Source organism: Lissotriton vulgaris, chromosome 12 (assembly GCF_964263255.1).
Source record: "Lissotriton vulgaris chromosome 12, aLisVul1.2, whole genome shotgun sequence".
NCBI classification, from domain to species: Eukaryota; Metazoa; Chordata; class Amphibia; order Caudata; family Salamandridae; genus Lissotriton; species Lissotriton vulgaris.
This window is the reverse complement of record NC_141700.1, coordinates 665,918,262-665,941,647: the sequence shown is the minus strand read 5'-3', so window position 1 is coordinate 665,941,647 and position 23,386 is coordinate 665,918,262. Positions and strand designations below refer to the sequence as shown.

The 23,386-nt window shown below is 41.7% G+C and overlaps 1 protein-coding gene across 2 annotated transcripts in view; it reads right to left on the bottom strand.

Annotated features, from left to right (window-relative positions):
* LOC147677969 (hepatocyte nuclear factor 4-beta-like) overlaps positions 1-23,386 on the bottom strand; it is a 365,167-nt gene that overhangs the window by 20,757 nt on the left and 321,024 nt on the right. Inside the window, exons 8-9 of one of the 2 annotated variants that reach the window (XR_015302470.1) lie at positions 5,635-5,871; positions 755-2,044 (exon numbers count right to left, since the gene is read on the bottom strand). Coding sequence is in view for 1 of the 2 variants with exons in the window: in XM_086945850.1 (XP_086801976.1) it covers positions 1,922-2,044; positions 5,635-5,871 (360 nt within the window). In the remaining variant the exon portion in view is untranslated. The remainder of the gene's footprint in view (positions 1-754; positions 2,045-5,634; positions 5,872-23,386) is intronic. The other variant, XM_086945850.1, reaches the window with a different exon arrangement.

Sequence of the window (23,386 nt, the reverse complement as noted above, 5' to 3'; positions counted from 1 at the left end):
AGGGGAGCTGAGGTGCCCTGGAGGCTGGTGAGCCTCGCCGGTGCTGGGCATAATTATCCTAACACGTGGTCTTCCCCACCCGCTCTGACACCTCAAGAACCGGCCTACAAGTAAGGAGCGTTATACGAGGGGAGGGGAGCAAGACTACACGAGTAAGGGAATAAAGAGTCCCTTCCAGAGGGTGGAGCTACCTCGGTTAGTTCCTGAGAGGTGTATCTGACACGTGGCTCTGCTGGGAAAAGCACCTTTACAATTGACAGCAGTGAGGGAGGTTGGTGCTGTGGGAGACTAGTATTGTGCACAGTATAGTAACCATTTGAAATTGGTTCTGGAGTCTGATGAAATGCACAATTGATGTTGGTCATTGATTTGAGATAGCAAGTCTGAAGTGTTATTATTAATTTATTGACAAGTGTAATGTATTATTGAAACAGGTTAACATCTCTGGAAGTGGGACTACTGATTTGAAGACAACTAAATGTAATGTACTGAAGAAGATAATTGATAAATTGCTAAAGTAGTTTAAAAGTATAATTGCTGATTCTAAAGTAACCTGAAATGTCCTAAGCTGTATATTTTTGAAAACAAAGAGTATATTATTTTTATAAAGCAGTACTTATTTTTCCACATTTTGGTGTAGCGTTATTTTTGTGTGTTATTGCGTGGTTTTACTGTTGGGTGGTTTGCAACCTTCACTGTGCCTCTGACATACATGTCTTGCCCTAGGTCAGGCTACCCCAGGTTCTAACAATGCTGCAGCAGTTTGCTAGTATTCTCTTGTCTAACCATGCCCTAACTTAGTATGTTTTTGTCTTTCCCCTTACCTGTGATCATTATATGTGGTCTTTACATCTATATCATTCAAAAGAGTTGCACATAAGAATATATACGGGAACATACATATTTACCTATCCAGTTTTATTTTCAAGTTTAAACTATTTACTTATCATTAGTGCATACTTTCTATTACTTGTGCCATGTAATGCTACATGTACATATCTTTTGTTATTCTGGTTTAAGCCTGTTTGGTGTCAGTATATTTAAATGGAACTTGTTTAATACTTCAGAAAATATAAATTAATGTTTAGTAAGAGATTCAGCCTGGGTCTCAGGGTATTTTAACCCACATCGTAGGCACAACACATGAAATGACACCCTTAAACTAAAGCCTTTTGTGAATTTGTTATGCATGGTAAACTTTTTCGCAGATAACAACTGAACGACGAAAACAATTTTGGTACATGTTTGTCTGGTTTTACCCACTAAAAATTGTACAAATCATTAATCCGGTATACTCTCTCCACCGACAACAAATCTTTGCTAAATTAAATCAGGCTGCAATCTATAATAGAAACCTTTCAAAAATCAGATCACTGACTAACAAATAGCATTGTAGTGCAATAATAATGGCAGGGTGTGCACAATAAAACTGATAACTAGGAATTGTGACAGCGCCATAAATATTAATAGTAACTTTACAGCAGGTCAGCCTTCCAACCTCATCCATGCAGCAGATGCCAGTCTTCAATATAATCCCAGATTTGGGTGTTTATCCTTAAGGAAGCTAGAATTAGAAGCTCAATTTGTCAGTGGATCTAAAGAAGGTCAGCATCACTTGAATTACAGGTGGCTGGCCATGTGCTACTTTTTCACATAGTGTTTGTCTCTAAATGAGTTTTGGGTGGCAAGCCCCAAGAGCTGTTGTATCTTGACGTCTATCCTACATAAATTGTCACACTCGCAAACTCATCCATACGAGCTAATCCTCTCCAACCGACTATCAGCTGTGCTGGGCTGGGTGCTCTTACATGTTTCACACTATCTGCTTGGTTAGCTTTAACAATTACAATATATTGTTCTGAATGGCGTCCCTCGTTTCCCCACTTAAACCATACAGCCTACAAGAAAGATGAGCACCTACATGTGGAGGCTGTATGAATCACTGAGTGGATGTTCCCTGGAAACACAATGTGTCCTGTAAGAGGCTCAAGGTTCAAGCTGTGGTGTCCCGAGTGGGAAAACTGTGGTACGTCCATGGAAGGTCCTATGAAAGAAAATACAAAGTGGATATTAGATGCAACATAAGTCTGTCAAAGTATTAGTGTTTCGAAGTGCAGTTTCTATTGCCAATCAACTAGTTAAACATTTGATTTAATTAAAACTCAGCAGGATAAAGTGGGTTTCAAAACAGTGTATCAGAAAATTGACTCAACCCTAGTTGCGCTGTCTGATGTCTCCTCTTGTAGGTTCTGGATAGAGATCAAAAGCAAAGAAACTTAGGGACACACAAGATGTTTAATTGACATATGGGATGGCTTAAGCTCAGGATCGAGCTGAATCATTGACACACTGTGGTGACATGTACATTGCACGAAAGGCTCAGTAAGGATGGAGTGCATGTTTGCATGCTTTCAAGTTAGAATACTTCTCTAGAACAAAAGGGGCAACCCCGTAACCCAGGTGGTCCCTGTCGGGGAAGTGTGGCCCTTGACTTCCACAGCAATGGAGACAGAATTGATCTACAAAACTCCTCAAGGGAGTAGGTTCACTATTATGCATTTAGTGCATTTATTACCATATATCCTTGGGTGCGAATATATACATGTATTCTTAGCAATTATTTAGAATAGTCACACCAAATACCAGAGAGAGAGGGACATCTAGGATAGGGCTTAGATGGACAATAATTGGCAAAGCAAGAAGCAACCAGAAGTAAAGTTAGGGAGAAAATCAAAGGATCAGCTGACTTGTGCAAAACAGTACTGGCTAAATGTACATTGTCTGAATCCAAGGTCTCTTCTAAGAAAAGAAAAGCAAAATGAGGGAATAAAGTCACAGTATCAGTTCAAAAGAGAGGCACAATAATAATCTATAAAGGCGATCAGTGGCAGCAGAATGTCAGGAGTAAAAGACAAACTATATAACTGTGCACACAAGGTTAAATCAAAGTAGCTAAAGCACAGCTGCTGGTGCTCAATAAAGGTCTGTAACATATATTCATGGAATCAGAAGTGGATAAAAAGAAACTAGAGATAAAATGGAGCCGAGAAGATGCACACTCACTTCACAAACATGCCATAACTTCAAATAACAATGGCCATCAACATGCTCCCAAACAGTCACTATCATATGCCAAGACCGGTGGCACCGTACATCCAAACAACCACCAACATGCACACATCCAGCATCATCCACCTACATATCTAGCATGGTATGCCAACACAGCAGCAATTATGAACCCACCCAATCAGCATTTCCCAGTTATCTTCAATGCCACTCCAAAAACTTTGATGTAGATCTAAGTAAGAATTATTTAATCACAATCTCTGCAGTTCACAAAATCACAGGGTGTGAGACCCTAAAATCTCTATTGATATGTACTAACCCCATCTTACGATTTAGTAAACTTTTCCCAATTGCAAAATGGGGCTAGCAATCCATACCGATTTGGAAGGTACATGAAAGGGGTCTTCCTTCCAATTTGCAAATCGGTATAGGATGTTTCAGTGGTTTGAAACTGGAACTCCAGTCTCAAACCATTGATCTGTTACCCAGGCAGTGGTCAAGGACACCACAACCGACTCCATCCGACCGAAGTTTTTCAAAGCAGCAGCAGTTCTTTTTGGAGTGCATGCTGCTTTAAAGTTGAAAAAGTTATTGCCTTTGGTATACAATGACAGGGATGGTAGTCTGCTGTTCCTTGCAGGCCACTATCCCCGTCTTTCTCATTTTGTGACCCGACTTATAAATATTTAGGTCGGGTCTCAAAATCAGATTCCATGTGCAAAAATTTGGTGTGCAATTGGCAACCACTTTTTGTGAATGGACTTCATATATGACATGCAATCATTCATCCTTTTACAAACTTAAAAACATAATCAATAATTCAGTAAAACACATCTCAATGTTTCTTCCTCAATCAATAACGGTTTTAGTGATTAATGCTGACTTAGTAGTATGGGGGTGTCCCACAAGGCAAAGGTTCTTTTTTTACTAAATTTCATTTGGAAAAAATATGAAAATCCCTAAAAACTTGCCATAAAAAAGTAAAAGTAAATCCCTGGTTAAAGTGATCACTTCACCTTGTGTCCCAGCCCCAATGTACTACCTCAACTCCCATCCCTTTTATACAGTGTTTGGCACACCATACACCTGTTCAAAAAATAAATAACACTATACAAAATAAAACATTATTAACTATGTTATATGCCAACATCCCTCCCATCAAATATTTCTTCTGACCATTAACTCATGCTCTTAAAGATCTGCATTCACCCACAGCATTTGACAATACAAGCAAAATTATACAGCCACCAGTCTAACGTCATATAGGACTGTAGAAGCATCTTTATATGTACATACAAACACAGTATATAGCCGGACATCCGTCAAGCAATCACACAGCTTCATTCATACGCACAGTAACATACATCTATATAACCAACAACAAATGGCCACACGTCCACTGACTTATACCCACACACAAGTTATACACTAATGTGCCTACCTTCATATATCACAATACACACAGTAGTACACACTGACAACCATAATAAAGCAACATAAATACCATCAAATACATCAACAGCCATACAACCGCACAGCCACCATTTACTAATGCTATACACTGCGATAGCAAGAACTTAGTCACATAATCACACATTCTTTTACACACAAACATAATAAATGATTGACCAAAATACATTCCATTTTAAGTTGAATCAAGTAATACCAAAGGTGACACAGCCACCATCATACACCCACCCATGTATAATTAGGTATGAACAGAACTGTTGCCATACATCGAAAGATAAACCATCATAAGTGCATGCATCTACAAACACACCCTCAGCACCAACATTATATGCCAATATGCCAACCATCATGCATACCCACACAGACCCCATTTTATAATGCACAGACGTGTTACTTGAAATCATTATCATGCCAGCATTTGCAAACAAAAGCTTTATCAAGTACCATGTCAAGGGTAAGGTTGTCTTACTACGGTGAGGTTGATGGTAAGTTAAAGTAACACGTTAACCTAGGATTTCTTAACTTTTTTATGGTGAAGTCTTATTTATTAAACTTAACCCCCTTTCAATTCTACAGTTTTTAAGGAAATATATGTCCATGTTACAAAGGTGCCTATGTAGTAATGGATAAGTCTGAGTTTCCAGTGAAAAGACATTTTTCAGTTCTAAAAAATGTTGGCGCCATTCGATGAATCTGCACAACACTTTCAGTGATGTAATTTAACATGCTACAAGTGATGTCGTATAGCAAGTCAAAAGCAGTGCATGACTGGGCGTGAAGTATGATTAGCTTACCTAACCATAGCTGGAGAATTTCAGTGGTTTTTAGGTTTTGTTATGTAACCATAGCTGCACTTTAACTGGTGTTTTTCAGTGAATTTCATTAAAAAAAAAAAACATTTGTTTCCCTCCACTGGCATTCATGTGGAAAATACCATTAACTAGGATATTTTTTGCAGGGGAAAAGAGTCATCATCCTTTCAGACCGAAGGTCTTTGATGTACTGGTTGGTTTGCTAGTAAAGTTGAAAGCTACTGATGTGCATGATGAACAACTTAAGATACGCAACTATTTGAAAGAATTTAGACCAATGACATACCTCCCAACAACATTTCCTGTAGTAAACTATCAATCCGGGTGACGCCAAATAGTTTGGCAAACTGCATCTGTTCAATCATCTGCCAGGTGATGCTCTGCAGAGGCGGTAGGAGGAGGAGGATGTCGCTGAACCGCCCACGTGAATCATACTGGCGGTCATTGATATAATCCTCCAAGTTCACCTGCACCTGGAAACGCATGTTCTTCACCCTGCCAGGATCACTCAGCCCTTTACAGTCTAGGAGGAACAGAAATGGAAAAGACACTTCTGACACCATTTCATAGGACTTTTACAGAAACAAGCAGACCTTTTACATTTGGCACTTACATCAACATTTATACTATACAGATGAAATGTTGGATGTGCATCTGTAACTTATGACACTATTTCATAGATCCTTTACAGAAACAAGCAGATGTTGTATATTTGGCACTAACATCATCATTATTTATATTATAGAGATGAAATATTTGATGTGCATCTGTAACTTAAAGGGCTTTGACGAGAAGGCATAGCTACTACCTAAAGACCTTCCAATGGGTGGTAGGGGAAGTATTTGAAGTAAACTCTATTAAAACATATTGAGGATGTTTCTTCTGCAAATGTTCAGAAAGTAAACCCCAAAGTGGAGTCCTAGCTTTGGTAAAGCCGAAGTATCGTTGCTTAGAGAATGAACAAACACGGCCAGATACCGAGGACAAAAGTGACACAGAGTCAATTAAATGGTGCAACTTTCTCTGAAGCAAGTATCAAACTTAACTGCACTTGCCTATACTAACCAATTCTGCTACTTGAGATCAATCCCAGATGCCATCTTCTGTGCCATATCAACGTGCCATATCTGCTCTTGCCTATAGATTACTAAAATAAACAGACATCCATGCGTTGCACCTACTGGAGGCATACCACTGTGTCCATAAAAGATAGTGGATCACACATGGCTTTGTGCAGGTTCATAATATCACCCAACCACACTTTTTGTTTTTTAAACTTTGGATTCAAGCAGATGTGTTTATACTTTTTGGAGAAACATTTTGTGTCTTTACATGTTGAAGGTACACCTTTGAGTTTTGAATTACTTGGAGGTACAAAACTGTATTTTGTATAATCTACAAGTTTGAGACATAGCACTCTGCTGTCTATATCCTATGCCATCGCATTCTGTTGTACATATGTAGAAGGCACATACAAAATGAAATGTGCAAGTTACAAACACATCACCGTTATCTCCTTGCAAGTTAAAGGACAATCACCACTCTTGTAATGGAATGCGAGCCACACCACTGATCTGTTCTCTCCTTGCACTGGTGCACGGTGTGCTGTCTAGCCCCAACACAGGCACACCAGCACCATAGTGCATGGGTGTTTGTATTATGGATAAGATTATGTTTGTGCAGGAAGACACTACTTTCGGCACAAAATCAATCCTTAGAGGCGTATTCCTCTTTCCATGTGTGCTGCAGAATGCAACTTGAGGGAGTATTTTCCACTCCGGAGAGGTGTATATGGGTGGAAATAGCGATCACAACATTAGAAGATATGAAAACAGACAATGGCTACCATACATTTGAGTTACTAAGTCAAGAATCTCCCACACCACCAAGATATTTATTCCAATTTTTACCAGGGATAACTAAACTCAAAACTATATGACCGCCACCCAGATTGAAGCACACCCAAAGCATAGTACTCGTAAGCATAACATAATTATTAAGCACACAAGTCCTTGCAAGTTCCTAGCTACTCTGAGATCGGATTCAAACCTTTGAATATCTTTAGCCAATGTCACATGGACCCCACAAGAAGCACAATCATAATCCCCCCCAAACATACATGAATGCTTTCCACTTTACCCACAATGATCTAGAAGTCCCTTTGTTCTCATCAAAATATTGTGTGGTTTGAGATTTCTTCACTGAATGGAATATCTTTTAGTGTCTTGGGGATGGAGGCAACAAGTTGGTGTACAGGGGAGTAGCCTACCACATTTCATATGTTAAGGAACCAGGCAATGGTCCAAGAATGTGCAGCATAAATGTTCAGTCTAGTGGAGCCGAGGAACATGTCGAGCCTTGAGTGTATGTCGTGGAAGGGGGAGTAATGTTGGAAGCCTTTGTCCCATCAGTGTTGCGCCTACTATAGACGAGAGAACTTCCATTTGTGAATCCATGCACTAAACTCATCATCACCGAATCACCTGCACACCTAGCACGAGAGGTCTGGATTTGTCCATGTCACAGTTAAAGTCCCCAGAACAAAGAGTTGACCTGTCAGATTATGCTCAACGAATTTGAGCTACAGAGAGGCAGGGGCATAAATGGATGCTAACGTCAAGGGCCAACCAGCAAGATTCCCTGTAATGATTACTTATCTCTGCCCTTTATCTACAGTAGCCTGGTGTATCTCATAGAGATGGCCTGGTGGGGTATACATTAAAACACCCTGTGCATTAGAGGCAAAGGAGGTGTTGAAGGCCTGGCCTTTCGATCGCTTCTGTGTGTGAACCCCCTCACTATCAAGAGAGATGAGTTTCCAGTAGGCAGGCAATATCAATGCAGTGTCTGTGCGTGTAAGTGCAAATTTGTGCCATTTTAAAAGCTACTAGTGGGCCTGCATCACTGATTGGGCCACCCACTGTAGTAGTACTTTAAAAATGTCTCAGGCATGCCATTGTAGCCTGTATGTGCAGTTTTAAACTGCCATTTTGACATGGGAAAATATACCTTTTTCCCAGGCCCAAACCTTCCTTTTTAATACATGTAATTCATCCATGGCGGGCCGTGGTCAGCTCAGGGTGCAGGGTGCAATGTATTTAAAAATGAAAGCAGGACATGCACTTTTAAGTTGTACATGTCCTGGTAGTGAAGAACTCTTAAATTCATCTTTCACTGCTGCATCACCTACCTATTCAATAACATTGTAGTTACCTTATTATATTTTATAAGTGTAATTTACAAATGGGAACAGGTAACCTTTTCAAGTTTGGTGTCCCCTGGAAGTGGGATTTAAAATCCGAAGTTGGATTTTAAATTACACTTTTAGAAAGTTTGCATTTTCTTGCCTTAGCCATTTGCTGCCTGTAGCCTGTCTCTGGCGTTGGTGACAATTGTTTTCTTTTATTCCTCTTAGAAAGCAACACACAAGGGGGAGCAAAGGTGTGACTGTATGGGCCATCACTGGCAGGATGGGAGGAAGGAATAGGGTCTAGCACCTCGTAAACCTGAATAGGCTGTGTCCGGTCTTCATACAAAGGACTGCATACTCCCTGTAGTCAGTCTGGAGCCAGGGCTAGGAAGGCAGGGTACCTGAACACTTCAAAGGCATGCCTCTCGAAGTTTCTCACCCCTTAAAAGGCACAACTAGGTATACCGGACATCTGACACCAACTCTTGAAAACATTTCTGGACCTGTGGATACTCTGCCAGGAAGGAGTGCTTTCCTGCTGAAAGGACTGCCTCTCTCGTCCCCATCAAGAACAACATCCAGATAAAAACATATAAAAAGGCCACCTAAGAACTCAGAACAGTGAAACAAGACAGCAAACAGTTGGAGAGGAGATGACGCACCAGTAAGCACACCTCAGACAGGGCAGGCTTCATTACCTCCCCTACCCTCTAGCACCATCTGCTGAGGGCAACAAAAACAGCAGCCATTGCCACGCGCATCAAAACCAACAGCAACACCACCAAGGAACATTTCAACGTCATTAAAGAATTCTCCATCGCGACTGCCAGCAAAAACAACATCACACCCTCACATGAACTGTGTGACAAACTCACCCACTTCTTTCATGACATAATTGCAACCATATACAGAAACTTTGAACCCCCAATCACACCTACACTATTCCTCGCCAGATATGCCACCACTGTAACCAAGACAAACCACTCACTGACCACCTGGAACATCCTATCCACCCAGGACACCACCTCCACCTTGAAATACATCCATTCGGGAGCTCAAACAGACCCATAGCTTCAATCTTGTAAACCAAATAATCAGCCAAGAACTCACCTCCCTACTCAACACCTCTATTGCCACTGCAACTTTTCCATATGCCTAGAAACACTCCAAAGTCCAACCACTACTCAAAAAACCCTCCGCTAACTTCAGTGAACTCAAAAACTACAGGCTAATCTCCCTGCTCTCCATCCCAGCAAGGTACTAGAAAGGATTATCAACAATCAAGTCATGACACACCTGGAGCAACCTGCAAACCAGTATTTAAGGTACTCTGTTCAGTGGGGCTTACTGGGTCCCTGTAGCCAGCCCGCGCTCTATCGTGGTCGGCCTGAACTTGTGACTTTGCCCTGGTCCGGTACGACCAGATGTCCACAGTTTTGGCTTTGTGTTTATGGACGCTATTTTTACTAAAATCATTTAATCTGCATATCTCCAGTTCTACTGATTGGATTTTTGTTGTCTTGGTCTCGTTATATTTATTGAAAAAAGTTCTATTTATCTAACTTGTTGTGGAATCATTTTTGGATGGTGTTTTCACTTTATTGCTGTTTGAAGTGTAATTTACACATTACCTCTAAGTTAAGCCTGACTGCTCTGTGCTAAACTAACAGAGGGTTTAGTACAGGTTAATTTAGGGCTGACTTGTGCCTCACCTTGACAAGGATTGTGGTTGTTGCTTGACCAGGGCTCAGACCCAAATGAACCAACAACCCAGAACAGGACTAAATAAGTAATAGCACTGGGATCACCTAGAATCCCAGCCATGCAGCAATGCGAAAGGGGAGTACTCTCTGACACAAGAGAGTACACATCTTAGTTCTTAGGGCCACTGTCATATGGTTGCTGTTGCTAGTATTTTGTGTGTTACCAAAACAAGTATGTCTGTGACCTTTCCCTAGAGTAAAGTAAGCAAGGGCCTTTACAATATGCCGCTCCACATTTAAGGCCCGTCAAAAGGATACACATGGTCAGAAACCACAATGTTCAGATCTCCCCTTCTGCTGACATGGGGGAGCCTCTGAAAGCCAGAAGTCTATACCTGTGTCTGAATCATGATTGTTTGCAATACTGTTTATTTCTGCTACAGGACCTGGGGAAACTGTGCCTCAGGGTCCAACCTCTCATCTCCAGGTTAAATCTCTTTCTAGAGATCCTCGCCATTCAGTGTCAGCTTGCTAAGGTATGGGTTGCAAAAAGGGTAAGTGGAGTGGGCTTTCGTCCTTTGGTAGAACGGTCTCTGTACATGGCTCCATGTAGATCTGATGTTACCTTCTGCTGCACGTTTGTTGAACCACTCCTGAACCTCCACTGGATTTGCAAAGAAAAGAGTAATGGTAATCAAGAATCTTACATTTCGAAGAAATTATTATCATGAACCTTAGGTTTAATATTCTTAGGGCTTACTTCACCTCTCGAAATTGGTTGCATTGCTGCTGGTCAGCAACCGTATAATCTGGGAAGAGAAACACCATAATGGACAATGTATGAAGTCATTTAGAGAATGGTGACCCTGTTGAGTTAATTAAGGATCTTAGCAACTGCAGATCTTGGAGCCGCTCTTGGAGGGGTTACCCCGATGGTACATGATTAGCATGTTCAGTTGAGAAGAACTTGGATAACTTCTCTCTGGCCACCTGCATCCGAAGTCATTCCTCTAATTAGAATTTTCTGGTAAGCCAACAATCCGAAGAATATTTCCTCCTGATCACCTCTCTGAGAACTCTGCCATGTATTCTAAGTCTTGGGTACGCTCTGCCTTTTTTATGACCTGTAGTTTAAGGGCTTTGAATGAGGGCTGTATTTCTGCTATTGTTTTCTCCCTGTCTTTAACCGGGTCAGACAGATTATGTTGTTCTTATATAACAGTGAGAAGTCCAGATCAACCATGATGATTTTGAGTTGAAGTACCACATGGGAATCTTTGATGACCACAAGGATAGTGTTTAATTTGTAGTGCATGAGGGGCTCCCCCCTTTGCAGGGGGCGATACCACAGGGCCATGCTGGACCTTTGGTTCAGCAGAGCCAAGGCCAACTTCACATCCACTCTACTGCAGTTTGCTTTTGCTTTTTCATGGCATGTATGGGTCAGGGTCAACTAAGGAGCAAACTGTGAAACACTACAGAGGTGGGGGTTAGATGGGCCCAAAGTTGGAGGTTCATTTCTGGCTTCTGTGTCAGTCCATTCAAGACAGGACCTGTAATTTAGTATGTAAAGCTTTCTAGACACACAGGTGCTCTTGTTGGCGATGAGCTTCTGGATTTATGCAGAAACACCTAACATTCAAATAGTGACATCAGTCAAGGGGAAAATGTGGTTATCATGTTCCTCTCTGTGTCTCTTGGAAGCCCCTGGGTTCAGACCACCCCCTGCATCAAGGGCAATCAACTGGTATCCCTGTGTGTCCCCCTTTGGGTCCAAGGCCCCTTTGAAAGAGACCAACATCTCCACTGTATATTGTGTGCCAAAGTATCACAGGAGTCGTACCATCTGCCCTGAAAGTCTGCTACAGGCATAGGTGGGTCCATGTCTTTCAGTTAGGTGTTATGGCCTGGTGCCCAGCACAACATCTGTAAAAAAGTCTTATGCGCACCTCCCATGGGTAGGAACTCTACACAGTAGGTGTAACCCTCTATGACCAACTTCGGGGCCTTGAGTTTTGTCTCCCCTAGCTCTTGGACTCACAGCGCATCTTCTGCGCATTGGAAGGGTGAGAGGGATCTTCACATGCTAAGTAGCTCATTATTGTGTTCTGGGCTAACAACCGGGTACAGTGTGTGATGCGTTTAGCGGCAAGTTGGTTTTATGTCTTACAGGGCTGTGTTTTGGGTCCCTGTGTGCTGTTGTGGTCCTTCCCTGTGTCAGCCTGCTGTTTGGGATCACCCGTGGTCAGTATCCTTGCTCCAACCTAAGGTCCAATAGTAGAACAAGGCCAGGATCCCACTGCCGGCCATGGCTGGTACATCAGGCCAGAGTCTTCATGGGTCTCCAGCTCAGATTAAGGCAGTGTTTGCTGTTTGGCCACCCCGGCTCCATCACCACTACAAATTGGCTCAACCCATTAGAAGAGTGTTGTTGACAGTTTCATTAGTGTATTGGGTGATATTCAGATCACACAACAGGGTAATTTAGAAGAATTTTATGCAACGGCCGGGGAGATGTTGATATTTCTACTAGTCTGCCATTTCACTTGGGCTTGCAGAACATGCTAAATTGTTATTCTTCAGCTCTAATACTGGACATGGTTTTTTTAGATCTCCATCATACTGTTTCCTGTCCATTTCACGCACCAGAGCATTTGCTGGATCCTGTGTTTACCAATATACACCTGGAGCTCGGGCATTACAGCCTATTCCATTGTCACAGACTGACCATTTTGTATCCATTTCTGATTACTTTTTAATGGTAGTTCAGCCATTAATCACAGATCACAAGATCTGCTTCTTGCTCTTGATTAAAAATCTCTCACACCAATCTTTGTGAGACACTGACAAACACCCACCTTGAACTTATGTAAGAGGTAAATACAGGAGCCTCTAATTTTAACAATTGGATCTCTAACTCATTTGAGTTGATTGCCCCACTGAAACCATTCTTGGGAGTGTAGTGTATTCCCTATATTCCCCAATAGGCTCTGTGCAGTGGAATAACAAACAACAGTGTAGACGTAGGACTGAGGTCGACTAGGCCTCTATTGAATATGTTCGACCTAATTATGTGTGCCAGCTAGCTCAGAGGTCACTAGAAACTTTCTCGAGTAAACAAGAAGGTGTTAACTTTCCTGAATAGATAAGACGGGATTAGTTTCTGACAACCGCATAAACATGACAACTTTGCTCCCTCAGAACAAGGAGTATATCTCCAGAGACGCGGAAACAATAGATAGCTATTTCACTCAAGCAATCGTGCATGCTTAGTTTCACCAGAAGTGCGGAGAAATAGAGAGACGGGCATTTTCAATAAAAGGATTATTTATTGAAGTCTATTTTCTCATGCAAGATAAGTGAATTGCCACAATTGCAATACTTGTCATAAAGTAAAGTGCGTACAGTAAAATGAGTATTATGAAATAATACTGTAAAAGCATTTATATGGTTTCTAAGCCATAAGATACTCAAAACAGATAAAATACATTCAATGTTAAAATAATGACTAAATGTACTCAACTGGTGTTTCTAAGATACGCCTACCCCAGTGTACCTAACCTAAGCCTAGTACAGGGAAGGAGTAGATGAGTTACAGTTTTTGGCAAGAATCTGAATCAAGAATTCTCTGTGAGTCTAATCAGCTACTGTACCTCGGTTATAGAATGAAGGAGATCTTGTATCTCTTTCTCAGGACTCGATCTCCCAGCAAACCTCAAGGGTGTCCGGAAAACACTGGAGCTGGATTTCTCGGCAGGAGAAAAGACAGCGTCTCTCTCAGTGCGGCAGCAGGGAAGGTCGACTTCCTTTGGCACTCGCATCAGCTGGGCGTCGGGCAAGTAGATAGCCGATCTGCTCCAAACCACTGTGTGTTGCTTAAGGCAGATGCTGGTATATTTATACCTGGAAGGTGCCGAGTTTGACGCAAGGTTGGACATAAGACGTCACTAAGAACTCGCAGTTCTTTCAGGACTCCAGGAGTTCTAGGACAAATCAATACAGAAGCAGGGGGAATTCCCGGGCTGCAGGAGGCTTGGTTTGTTTAAGAACATGTTGTGCTTTCTAGGAGTCTATGGTAGTAGCCTTGCCATATTTGGACTGCATTGGCTATGTCTTAATATGGGTATGATTCTTATGCCTGTATAAGGGTATGATTTGATATAACCACATAAGGGCATGAAATCGGGAATATTTACTAGAGTCCTAGAATCTTCTACAAAGGGAGGTCGTAGGAGACCTTCTTTACCATGGTTTTCAGAGGAGCTGTGCCTCACAAATAACCAGTACAATGATTTAGAATGCAAACAGAGAGGTTGCTATCACATGGAAGATATGGGGGTCTACACAACAGCTATTGGACAATCCAACATGCAGATTCATTCTGTACTTTGCTACTACTTATTAATAAAATAGCTTTCACAGAATACTCTGGGCAGGAAATTTGAACATCAACATTTTTTACACCCTTCAGCACTCTCAGCCTACTACTCCTTCCCAAGAACTGTGCAACATACTTTCATCCTTTATTTCAATTAAAATTGGCAATACCTACAGTAGTTTTGACAATCATCTTCCCGTATTCTCCTACAACTGATTGTATACTGTATTGACATCTCCTAATGGTGCTTATAAATCTGTTTTTCTTCCTTTTTGAGAGACTGAAACACACTCCATTCTTTTTATAATCAGATCTGGTTCTCTGTTAGATTCATATCGACCATGTTTTTTTGCTCTTGCTGCAAAGGCTATTATTCCTCCTTTAACATCATTGTGACATGCCTCCATTAACTACTTCGATGCTGATGACGGAACCGCTCCGTCATCAGCTGCGGTTGAGCTGTGCTGATGACGGAGCGGTTCCGTCATGGCCCGGCCGCCTGCGCGGCACGTTCTATTAGGCGGGCGGGGCCATGACGGAACCGCTCCGTCACGAGCACAGCCCAACCGCGGCTGGTGACGGAGCGGTTCTGTCACCAGCATGCGGCCGCTGTGCGGCCGCCCCGCCCTCTTAGCGCTGCGGCGGAATAGCCGCCGCATCGATGGAGTTAAACTTGGTGGTTTAGCATTACAGGATCCTTCCATTACAGAAAAAACTGACAGCAGATCCAAACATTATGTTCAAATACCATCCAATTTCACATGTGATGAATCACAGAGTCTGCTTCATTTTCACATTTTTGTCAAATTTATTCTGTTTTTACTAAACGGTTTTTAATTCCAATCATCAGGGAACGGGGAATAAGACATTGTGGTGCTGACCTGGACTATTTGCAACAATCTAATTCCCCAGCTAACCGTCCTAATATTTGTTCCTTCTTAAAATGTACTGTAAATAGAAAAAAACGATGCTGTTTTAATTAGTGTTGATGTTTCTGTTGGGCAGGCATCAGCACATTAGGAACATTCTGTAGCTGTGTTTATTTGACCTATTAAATGATTTTGTGTAGTTGTAACAATTAAAATAAAATCCTTAAATCCAGTAGATAGAAATAGATCTGATTTATTGAAGATTAGTTGATAATACAGAAATATGTAGGTCCAATAGTAACCCAATTTAAACCCCACCAGGAGCAGATGGACTCCTGCTCAGCCTCAGATGTAACTGACTCTCCAATCAAGCATACACAATCAGAACCCTATGTGACATCATAGATGCATGCTGAGCAAGTTATAACAAACACTAAAGTAGGACAGAGAAAGAAGAAAAGCAGGATGTAACAGTAGGTTATATGGATATGTTTTTGTTTTAGATATATTTATTAGTATTGATTGAGTCTTGTGAAACTCATGGCTACTTTTTATTCTCACTTTACTTTTTATCATACCAGCTGGAAAAATTAAGGACCCAGTAAGTTCTGGTCTGGCTTCAGCCAGATATGATGGTGAACTTAAAATATTTTTTTACACTTTTTCTGGCATCGAGCCAATTCTTTGTAATGTCCCCTTCTACTTGTTTTTTGCACAATGAATTGTTACCTGTCTAATAATGTTGTGATTTTTATGTACTTTCACAGTTACTTGTGCAATCAAAATAATGTTTTTTGACTGACTGACTCACTGAGTGCTTTATAAATTTCCTAATATTATCATAGTAATAACCAGAGCACAAGAGAAAGAAGGGAGAAGAGAGAGATTGGAAACATAAACAAAGGGTTAAAAAACAGGGATGAAAAAAACTGCTAGTTTGAGATAGAGAGACAAAGTGTAGGGTGATAGAAGAAAAATATTTTGGGAAATGATAATTTTTTGTGTGATATCCCCATGTTTTTGGCCAATCTGTTCCAGTATTAGTACTATCTTGTCTTGTTATCTTGTTCTATTATCTTGTTTTGTTATCATGCCTTGTATTGTTATCTTGTCTTATTTTCTTGTCGTCTTGTGTTCTCTTGTCTTTTTATCTTCTCTTCTGTCATGTCTTGTTGCCTTGTCTTGCCATTTTGTGTTGTCCTGTTGTCTTATGTGGGTATATCGTCTTGATTTCTTGACTTGATATCTTGATCCTATCCTATGCTATCCTATTTTTACTTGTAGAGCACACGACTCACCCAGGATGGTATACTGTGGCTGAAAAAATGGAGACGGAGCTGGCCAGGTCTGGGGCCTAGGAAAAGAGCCAGTACTTCTGAAATGGCCGGTATGTGAAGGGGCAAATCGTTCCAGGCTTTCAGATTGAAAGGTAAGAAAACATGCGACCGCACAGGATGTGGATGTGAGTTAGCAGGAGTCTAACTAATTGGACGTGTCTGGTCGTTGTGTCATTTGATGCGGCAGTTGAGGTAGGCAGAGCCTAGTTTCTGTAGGGTTTGTATGTTTGCTTATAGAGTTTTTATTTGTGAATGGGAAGCCAGTGAAGCTATTTGAGGTGTGAGGTCATGTGTCTGTAGGGAGGGAGCCTGAGTGTGGATGGTGTGAAGTCTTCTGGCATCTTGGATACCACCATAGAGTGCGTTGCCATAGTATAACTTGCTGGTAATGAGATCTTGGTTGGCAGTTCTGCATGTATTGATGGTGAGCCATATGAAGATTTTCTTGAGAAGTTTGAGGGAGTGGAAACAACAGCATTGACTGGGCTGGTTTTTGTGAGCTGGTTGTGATCTACTATGCCTTCATTCTTGGCTTGGAAGAATGGGATGGGACTGAGATCCGCTGAACACCCAGGGGTGTTCCGCAGCGAGGTGTCTCTTCCAGAGAATACCACTTCCATTCTGTATGTGCTGAGCTTCAGACAACTGGTCTTTATCCATCTGGCTACTTCATACATGCAGGATGTGAAATTGGTCTGGGTGCTAGATATTTTATCGAAGAGGGAGAGGATGAACTGGGTGTCATCAGTATAGGAAATGATGGTGATTCCCTGGGTCAGGGTGATGTTAGCAAGCAGCCATGAAGGTGACAAACAGTGTGGGGCTGGGGGATGAGGCACCCCACAGATAAGGCTAATGGCAGATAAGGTGTGATGAGCTAGGCTGACTGGGTGCAGCCCGTGAGGAAAGAGCAGATCCAGCAGAGCACGTGCCTTTGTACTCCTGGATTCAGAGACCCATTGGATGGGGTGGGAGTCTGTGTCGAAGACTGCAGATAAGTTGAGTAGGATGAAGGCTGCTGTGTTTCCTGTCTATAATCAGTTGGATGTTGTTGATGAGGGCAGTCTTGGTGCTGTGCTGTGCTTTTTCCTGAATGCAAACTAAGTGGAGTCGAGGAGGTGGTTATCTTTAAGTTGGGCAGCTAGTTGATGACTTTCTACGGAGCTTTCACAGGGGAGTACAGCAAGAGATCAGATGGTAACTGGTCAATATGTTTGGGACTGCAGAGGATTGCTTTAGGAGAGGGAGCATTGATGCATGCTTCAGGTGTCTGGGAAAATGGCTATGCAGATGGAGTTGTTCAGTATTGGGGATAGAGCTTATCTGATGGGGTCCAGTCCTTTGGTGAAGATGTTGTGAGGGCAGGATTTGATGATGCACCAGAATGGCAGTTTACGAAGTCGTAATGGTGTTCCAGATGATCCTGGCGGGCTTCTGAGGGTTCATTTTGATGGACAGGAGGGGTTGATGGATCCGGCTGGGGCTCAAAGTTGTAGAAGATGATGCTGACATTACTGCTAAAGAAGCCAGGAAGTTGGCTGCAGCGGTCCTACAACTGGGTGGTGGTTGTGGAGCTTTTGACATGTGTGGGGAAATCCATCACCATAGCGAAGATTTCTTTGGCACTATGTGCGCTGTTTTCGATGCATCCATGAGTACTATTTGTTATGTGGATAAGATTTGCTGATGGTAGACTCTGAGGACTGACTTGTAGGTGCTTATGTAAATGCTGTTGTGGGCCTGTCTCCATCTGCATTCAAGCTGCTTTCAGTGAAGTTTGGTGAGTCTAAGTTCTGCAATATACCATTTTGTTTGCTGCCTGGTTCTGGTGGTTGTCTTCAGTATTGTCAGGGTGTCAGCACAGAAAGTTATGCAGGTGCTGAAATTGATTATGATTGTGAGAGGTTGTCGTGGTGTTGTGATTTATGGCTATGAGCTCCTACGCACACATTCATGTGCATATATAGGGTGCATAATATTTAAGAGTAGAACATTGGTGGCATTAGAAATGGCATGTTCACCCAGTGACGGCCCAAAATGACATTGCCACAGGCTGTTCTTGCTAAATAGGAAAAGGCAACTTATTAATTATATACTTTAATCTATAACATTTGACCCTTACGGGACACAGACTCCATTCAAAGCAATTTTTTTCCATTTTGTAAAAATGCAATCCTCGTTTTGTGAGACATCACAGGAAATCTCCAATAGGAACTCTTTATTACCTATGAAAGCAGTTGTACTAGTGACAACAGAGCTTTCTGAACGAAGGAGAACCAGAAAACAATTGGCTCCAGCCATGGAGCAGGCCAGTTACTACAGCACAAAACCTGAAGGAAAAAAAACAAAATATGTTGCCTGCAAGCATAGACTCTTGATCGTGCATGACCTCACATAACATTGTGGCAATAATTAATTCAGCTTGATAATTAATTGTGTTGTAACTGGACAGTTTTACCTTGTGTTTAAATGGAACTAATTGCAGATTCACAGATGAGCAGTGGCCCTTCGAGGAGGAGACATAGCTGTGTGGAAGTACAATGAGACCAATGGGCATGAGCAATGAAATAAGAAGCCTGAGGTGAGGAAAGAAAGATGCACTGAGTGACCCGCCACTGCGATGCGCACACATTCATGATGAAAAATAGTTTGCTTCCAGTATTCACACTGAAGAGGAATGCTTTTTGAGTGGATGTGCAAAGGTGCAAGGCCAGAATACCGTCACTCAGAATGAAGTTGACCTGTTGCCCCATACTCTAGTGGGTGGTAGAAATATGACCAAAGGGAGAAGCTGTCTGGCAGAAAGTCCCAGGAAGCGTAGTTTAGTTCATTTCATTTTTTTTCTTGTTTGTTTAAGAAATTTTTATTGAGTTTTAGCAAAAACACAAACAAAGCCATACAATAATGTAAGTGATTATAATAAATTAAGACAAGAGGCATTCAAGTTAATAAAAGAAAAAAAATTCCATAAACACAAATGAGGAGAAGAAATAAGAGTAAAGAAAAGAAGGAGAGAGAAGAGAGGAAAGAGGGAAAAGACAGAGAAGGAAGGGGAAGGGGGAGAGAAAGAAGCTAGATGAAAGTTGGGAAAATGCAAGAAGAAGAATAGGATATGAACTCACAAGGAATGGGTAGAAGAGAGGTAAGAAACAAAGGGGAGCCATAGGAGATCAGATTTGATTTTTAGAGGGACAGAAGAAGAAGAAGCAACAGAAATTCTATGTTCATCGCATATGAAATTCCACCAAGTTATAACAGAAAGTTTAGAATTATCTTTCCAGCAGTATAGAATCACTTTAAATGCAATAGCAATGAACAAATCAAGTAACCGAGCATTAGATGAGATCATATCTATATCATCTGATAAAGAACCTAGAAATACATTTGCTAACGAGAATGGTGTTCATTTCATTTTAATCTGCAACTTGCTAGCAGTCACCTCGCTCCATTTCAGGCATCACAATATCAAATGGCCAAACGCGTTTCAGAAATATATATATATATATATATATATATATATATATATATATATATATATATATATATATATATATATATATATATATATATATATATATATATATATATCCAAAACTTGCAGTTCCCAAAATTCTGAAGAGCCAGGGGAGACCAAATTGGTTGCAACAGACTTTTATTCTTGAATTGCAGCCTGCCAGCCAAGACTCTTTAGACAGGTAAAAATAACACCATGGTACAGCCAAGCCAGACGCATTTCGAGTATGTCTCTTCATCAGTGGCTTGTTCGGAGTGCGAGGGGAAAAAGTGTTTTGAAAACACCTCTTGGTTTTAAACATCTTTCCGCCCCAAGGGGCGTGGCCTTACGGCATCTTGGGAGACGTAGTTCGTGCTTTGTTTCACCACATTGTCCCCCAGTCACAATGTCCATAAATTCTAGGTACCCTATCTTCAGGTCTCTGCCACGCTTTGTTGCTGCAATTCCTGCTGTGAGAAAACACCGTACTGCTTGGGTGCATGCTCACTCTCCTCCGCTCATTGGCAGCATCATCTGACGCCGCCGCGGACATCGGTCAGAGGCTCCGACACCTCCCACAGTATGGGGTCTGCTTCTTCCAACGACGTGGCCATCTTGGGGGTCTCGAGTCGTTCCATTTCTTGTAGTGGAGTAGGGTCCGGTCCACTCCTCCTGATTCCAGACAGAAGCTCGATCATTTTGTGAATGTGGGCTTCAACACGATCATGAAATGACCCAATGGCTTCCAGCACAGTTCGTAGTGACGGGTCACTCTCAGTCCGTTCCACCACTCCTCGGTCGTTTTCGGTCATGTTCACAGCCCCAGAGAGCCCGGTCTCCCCGGGGGGGAACAGATAAATGTGGAACGGACAACAGCGGAGAGTGACTTGTCGTTCGGTTTAATATCAATCCGGACTTCGCTACCGCAGGCGGAGATCCCAACCCAGTGAACACCGGTGGTGGCCAGACCGGGCCACCGGGCCATGGACCCCCGTCCACCGCTTCAGTCATTCATCGTCACCCCTCCTTTGATGTTTACCAACTCAGTCAATCGCCGTCGATTTCGGCCCAAAAAAATAGTTCCACTTCGGTAGACCGGATCCTGTCACACAACTACAGCCGCTGTTGTTCAACTGAAACCCGGCTGGGCCAGTACTCGAGACCCTGGCTTCCAAGCTTGTCTAGGCTGCAAACTGCCACATGACGTAACTTCGTCTACCAAACTGGTAGAAATCTCGGGATTGCACCATTAAGCTGTAGTTCGGTTCATACACACAGAGGCAGGGCGCAAAATCAGGATAAATGACAGGATCTTCTGGCAGGAGTTGGAGGTCGGCGGAGCCGGGAGCTTACGCGGCCATCTTGGTTGCTAGCGTAGCTCCTCCCCTCTAAGGTTTTTTAAATGTTAATTTCTAACTATACCATCCCTGAAACCTATGGTTTTTCAGTGAATACACACACACACACATATATATATATATATATTTCACCTCTCAAGCAGAAGAACTACAGGTGACGAGACTGTGTGCTGACCATAAAATATTTATTTCATGTCGCCCTCGGACGCGTTTCGCCTGACCAGCAGGCTTGTTCACCGATGGTCGGTGAACAAGCCTGCTGGTCAGCACATTGAATAAAATGATCACGCCGAGAGTGGAGTAACAGAACACCCCCATCCTTAGCCAATGAGAGACAGAGTTTATGCTCATATTGAAACAAAGGAGGGTTGGACATTTAGGTTTTAGGATATAACTGAGGTGCCCCGGTGGGTGTGGTTATGGTCAGCTGGTTTTAGTTAGTGGGAGATCGTCGCTAACGTTGGTTTGATGTTTCCAGATAGAGGTCTACCTGTTTCCTGATTCCGGACTTAATCTTTGCCACTCGACTATTCTTGAGGGGCCTTACTGCCATATTTGGCCAGAGGGTAGATTTCCCTGATTTTTACTTGGGTAAGTACAGATAACATTCTGAATTTGCATAATCATTTGCAAATGTATTTTGCATCTGAAACTTTTCTCTCTTCGCCTATCCACTCCTTCAATGCATGGTTTATTTGACATGAGTGGTTCTGTACATTACTAATACCTTTTCTCTGTGATAATCTATGGTTTGCATTGTATGACTATCCTTGATGAGCATTTAGTTCACATTATTTACAATAAATATTATAAAATTACACACTGAGTTTGTTATTATTTAGCAGTATTGATAGGTACATATTATTGCTAACATCTTCTCAACTTTATGATCTATCACCACAAATAATACCTGTTGTAAGGAGAAATGCAGGTTCTAATGTGTATTTTGGTAAGTTATGCATAAACTTGCATCACACTGAACCCCAGCATAAAGGGATTAGTTGTGTAGTGTAAATGGGCATTTGTTTGTGAAACATTATCTATCCCTGATCGCTGGATCAATAGCATGCCTAAAGGTCCAACTGTGTGAACCGGAAAACATCTGGTTGAACAACCCATTTTAGGAAGAGATGAGATTATGGCAACAATACAGTTATAGACAATGCCCTGAGAATTTGCCGCGGACCATTGAAAAGAGTAAAAGAACGTCTCAGCTGGCTGAATTCCAGAAACCAATTACTTACTTTTACCACGCAATAAAATGTAACAACCATTAATTACTTTTCTTGGATCTCTTCATAAGAGCATCAGAGGGGACTTTAGTCACTAAAGTATACATAAAACCCACAGATACGGATAATCTTCTCAGATTTGATAGTGCACACCATAGAGCATTAAGGAAAACTCTACCAGTTGGGTAGTTCATTCTTGTTAGACAGAAATCCAAAACAAAGGCAAACACACTGACATAGAAACTGAAAGACAAACATTATCCCTCAAAATTAATAAGAAAGGCAAAAGAGATCTACATACAGTAATAGGGATCTTCTTTCAGCCAATAGAGAGAAACAGAATGAACAACAGATCATATGTATGAGTCTCTATACAAATGTCTTGACCCAATTAAAGAAGATAATCAACAATCAAAATCGGAGTTATTGGATAGCAATAATCTTCACCTGGAAAGACCTCTTTTTTCTTTTGAAAGAA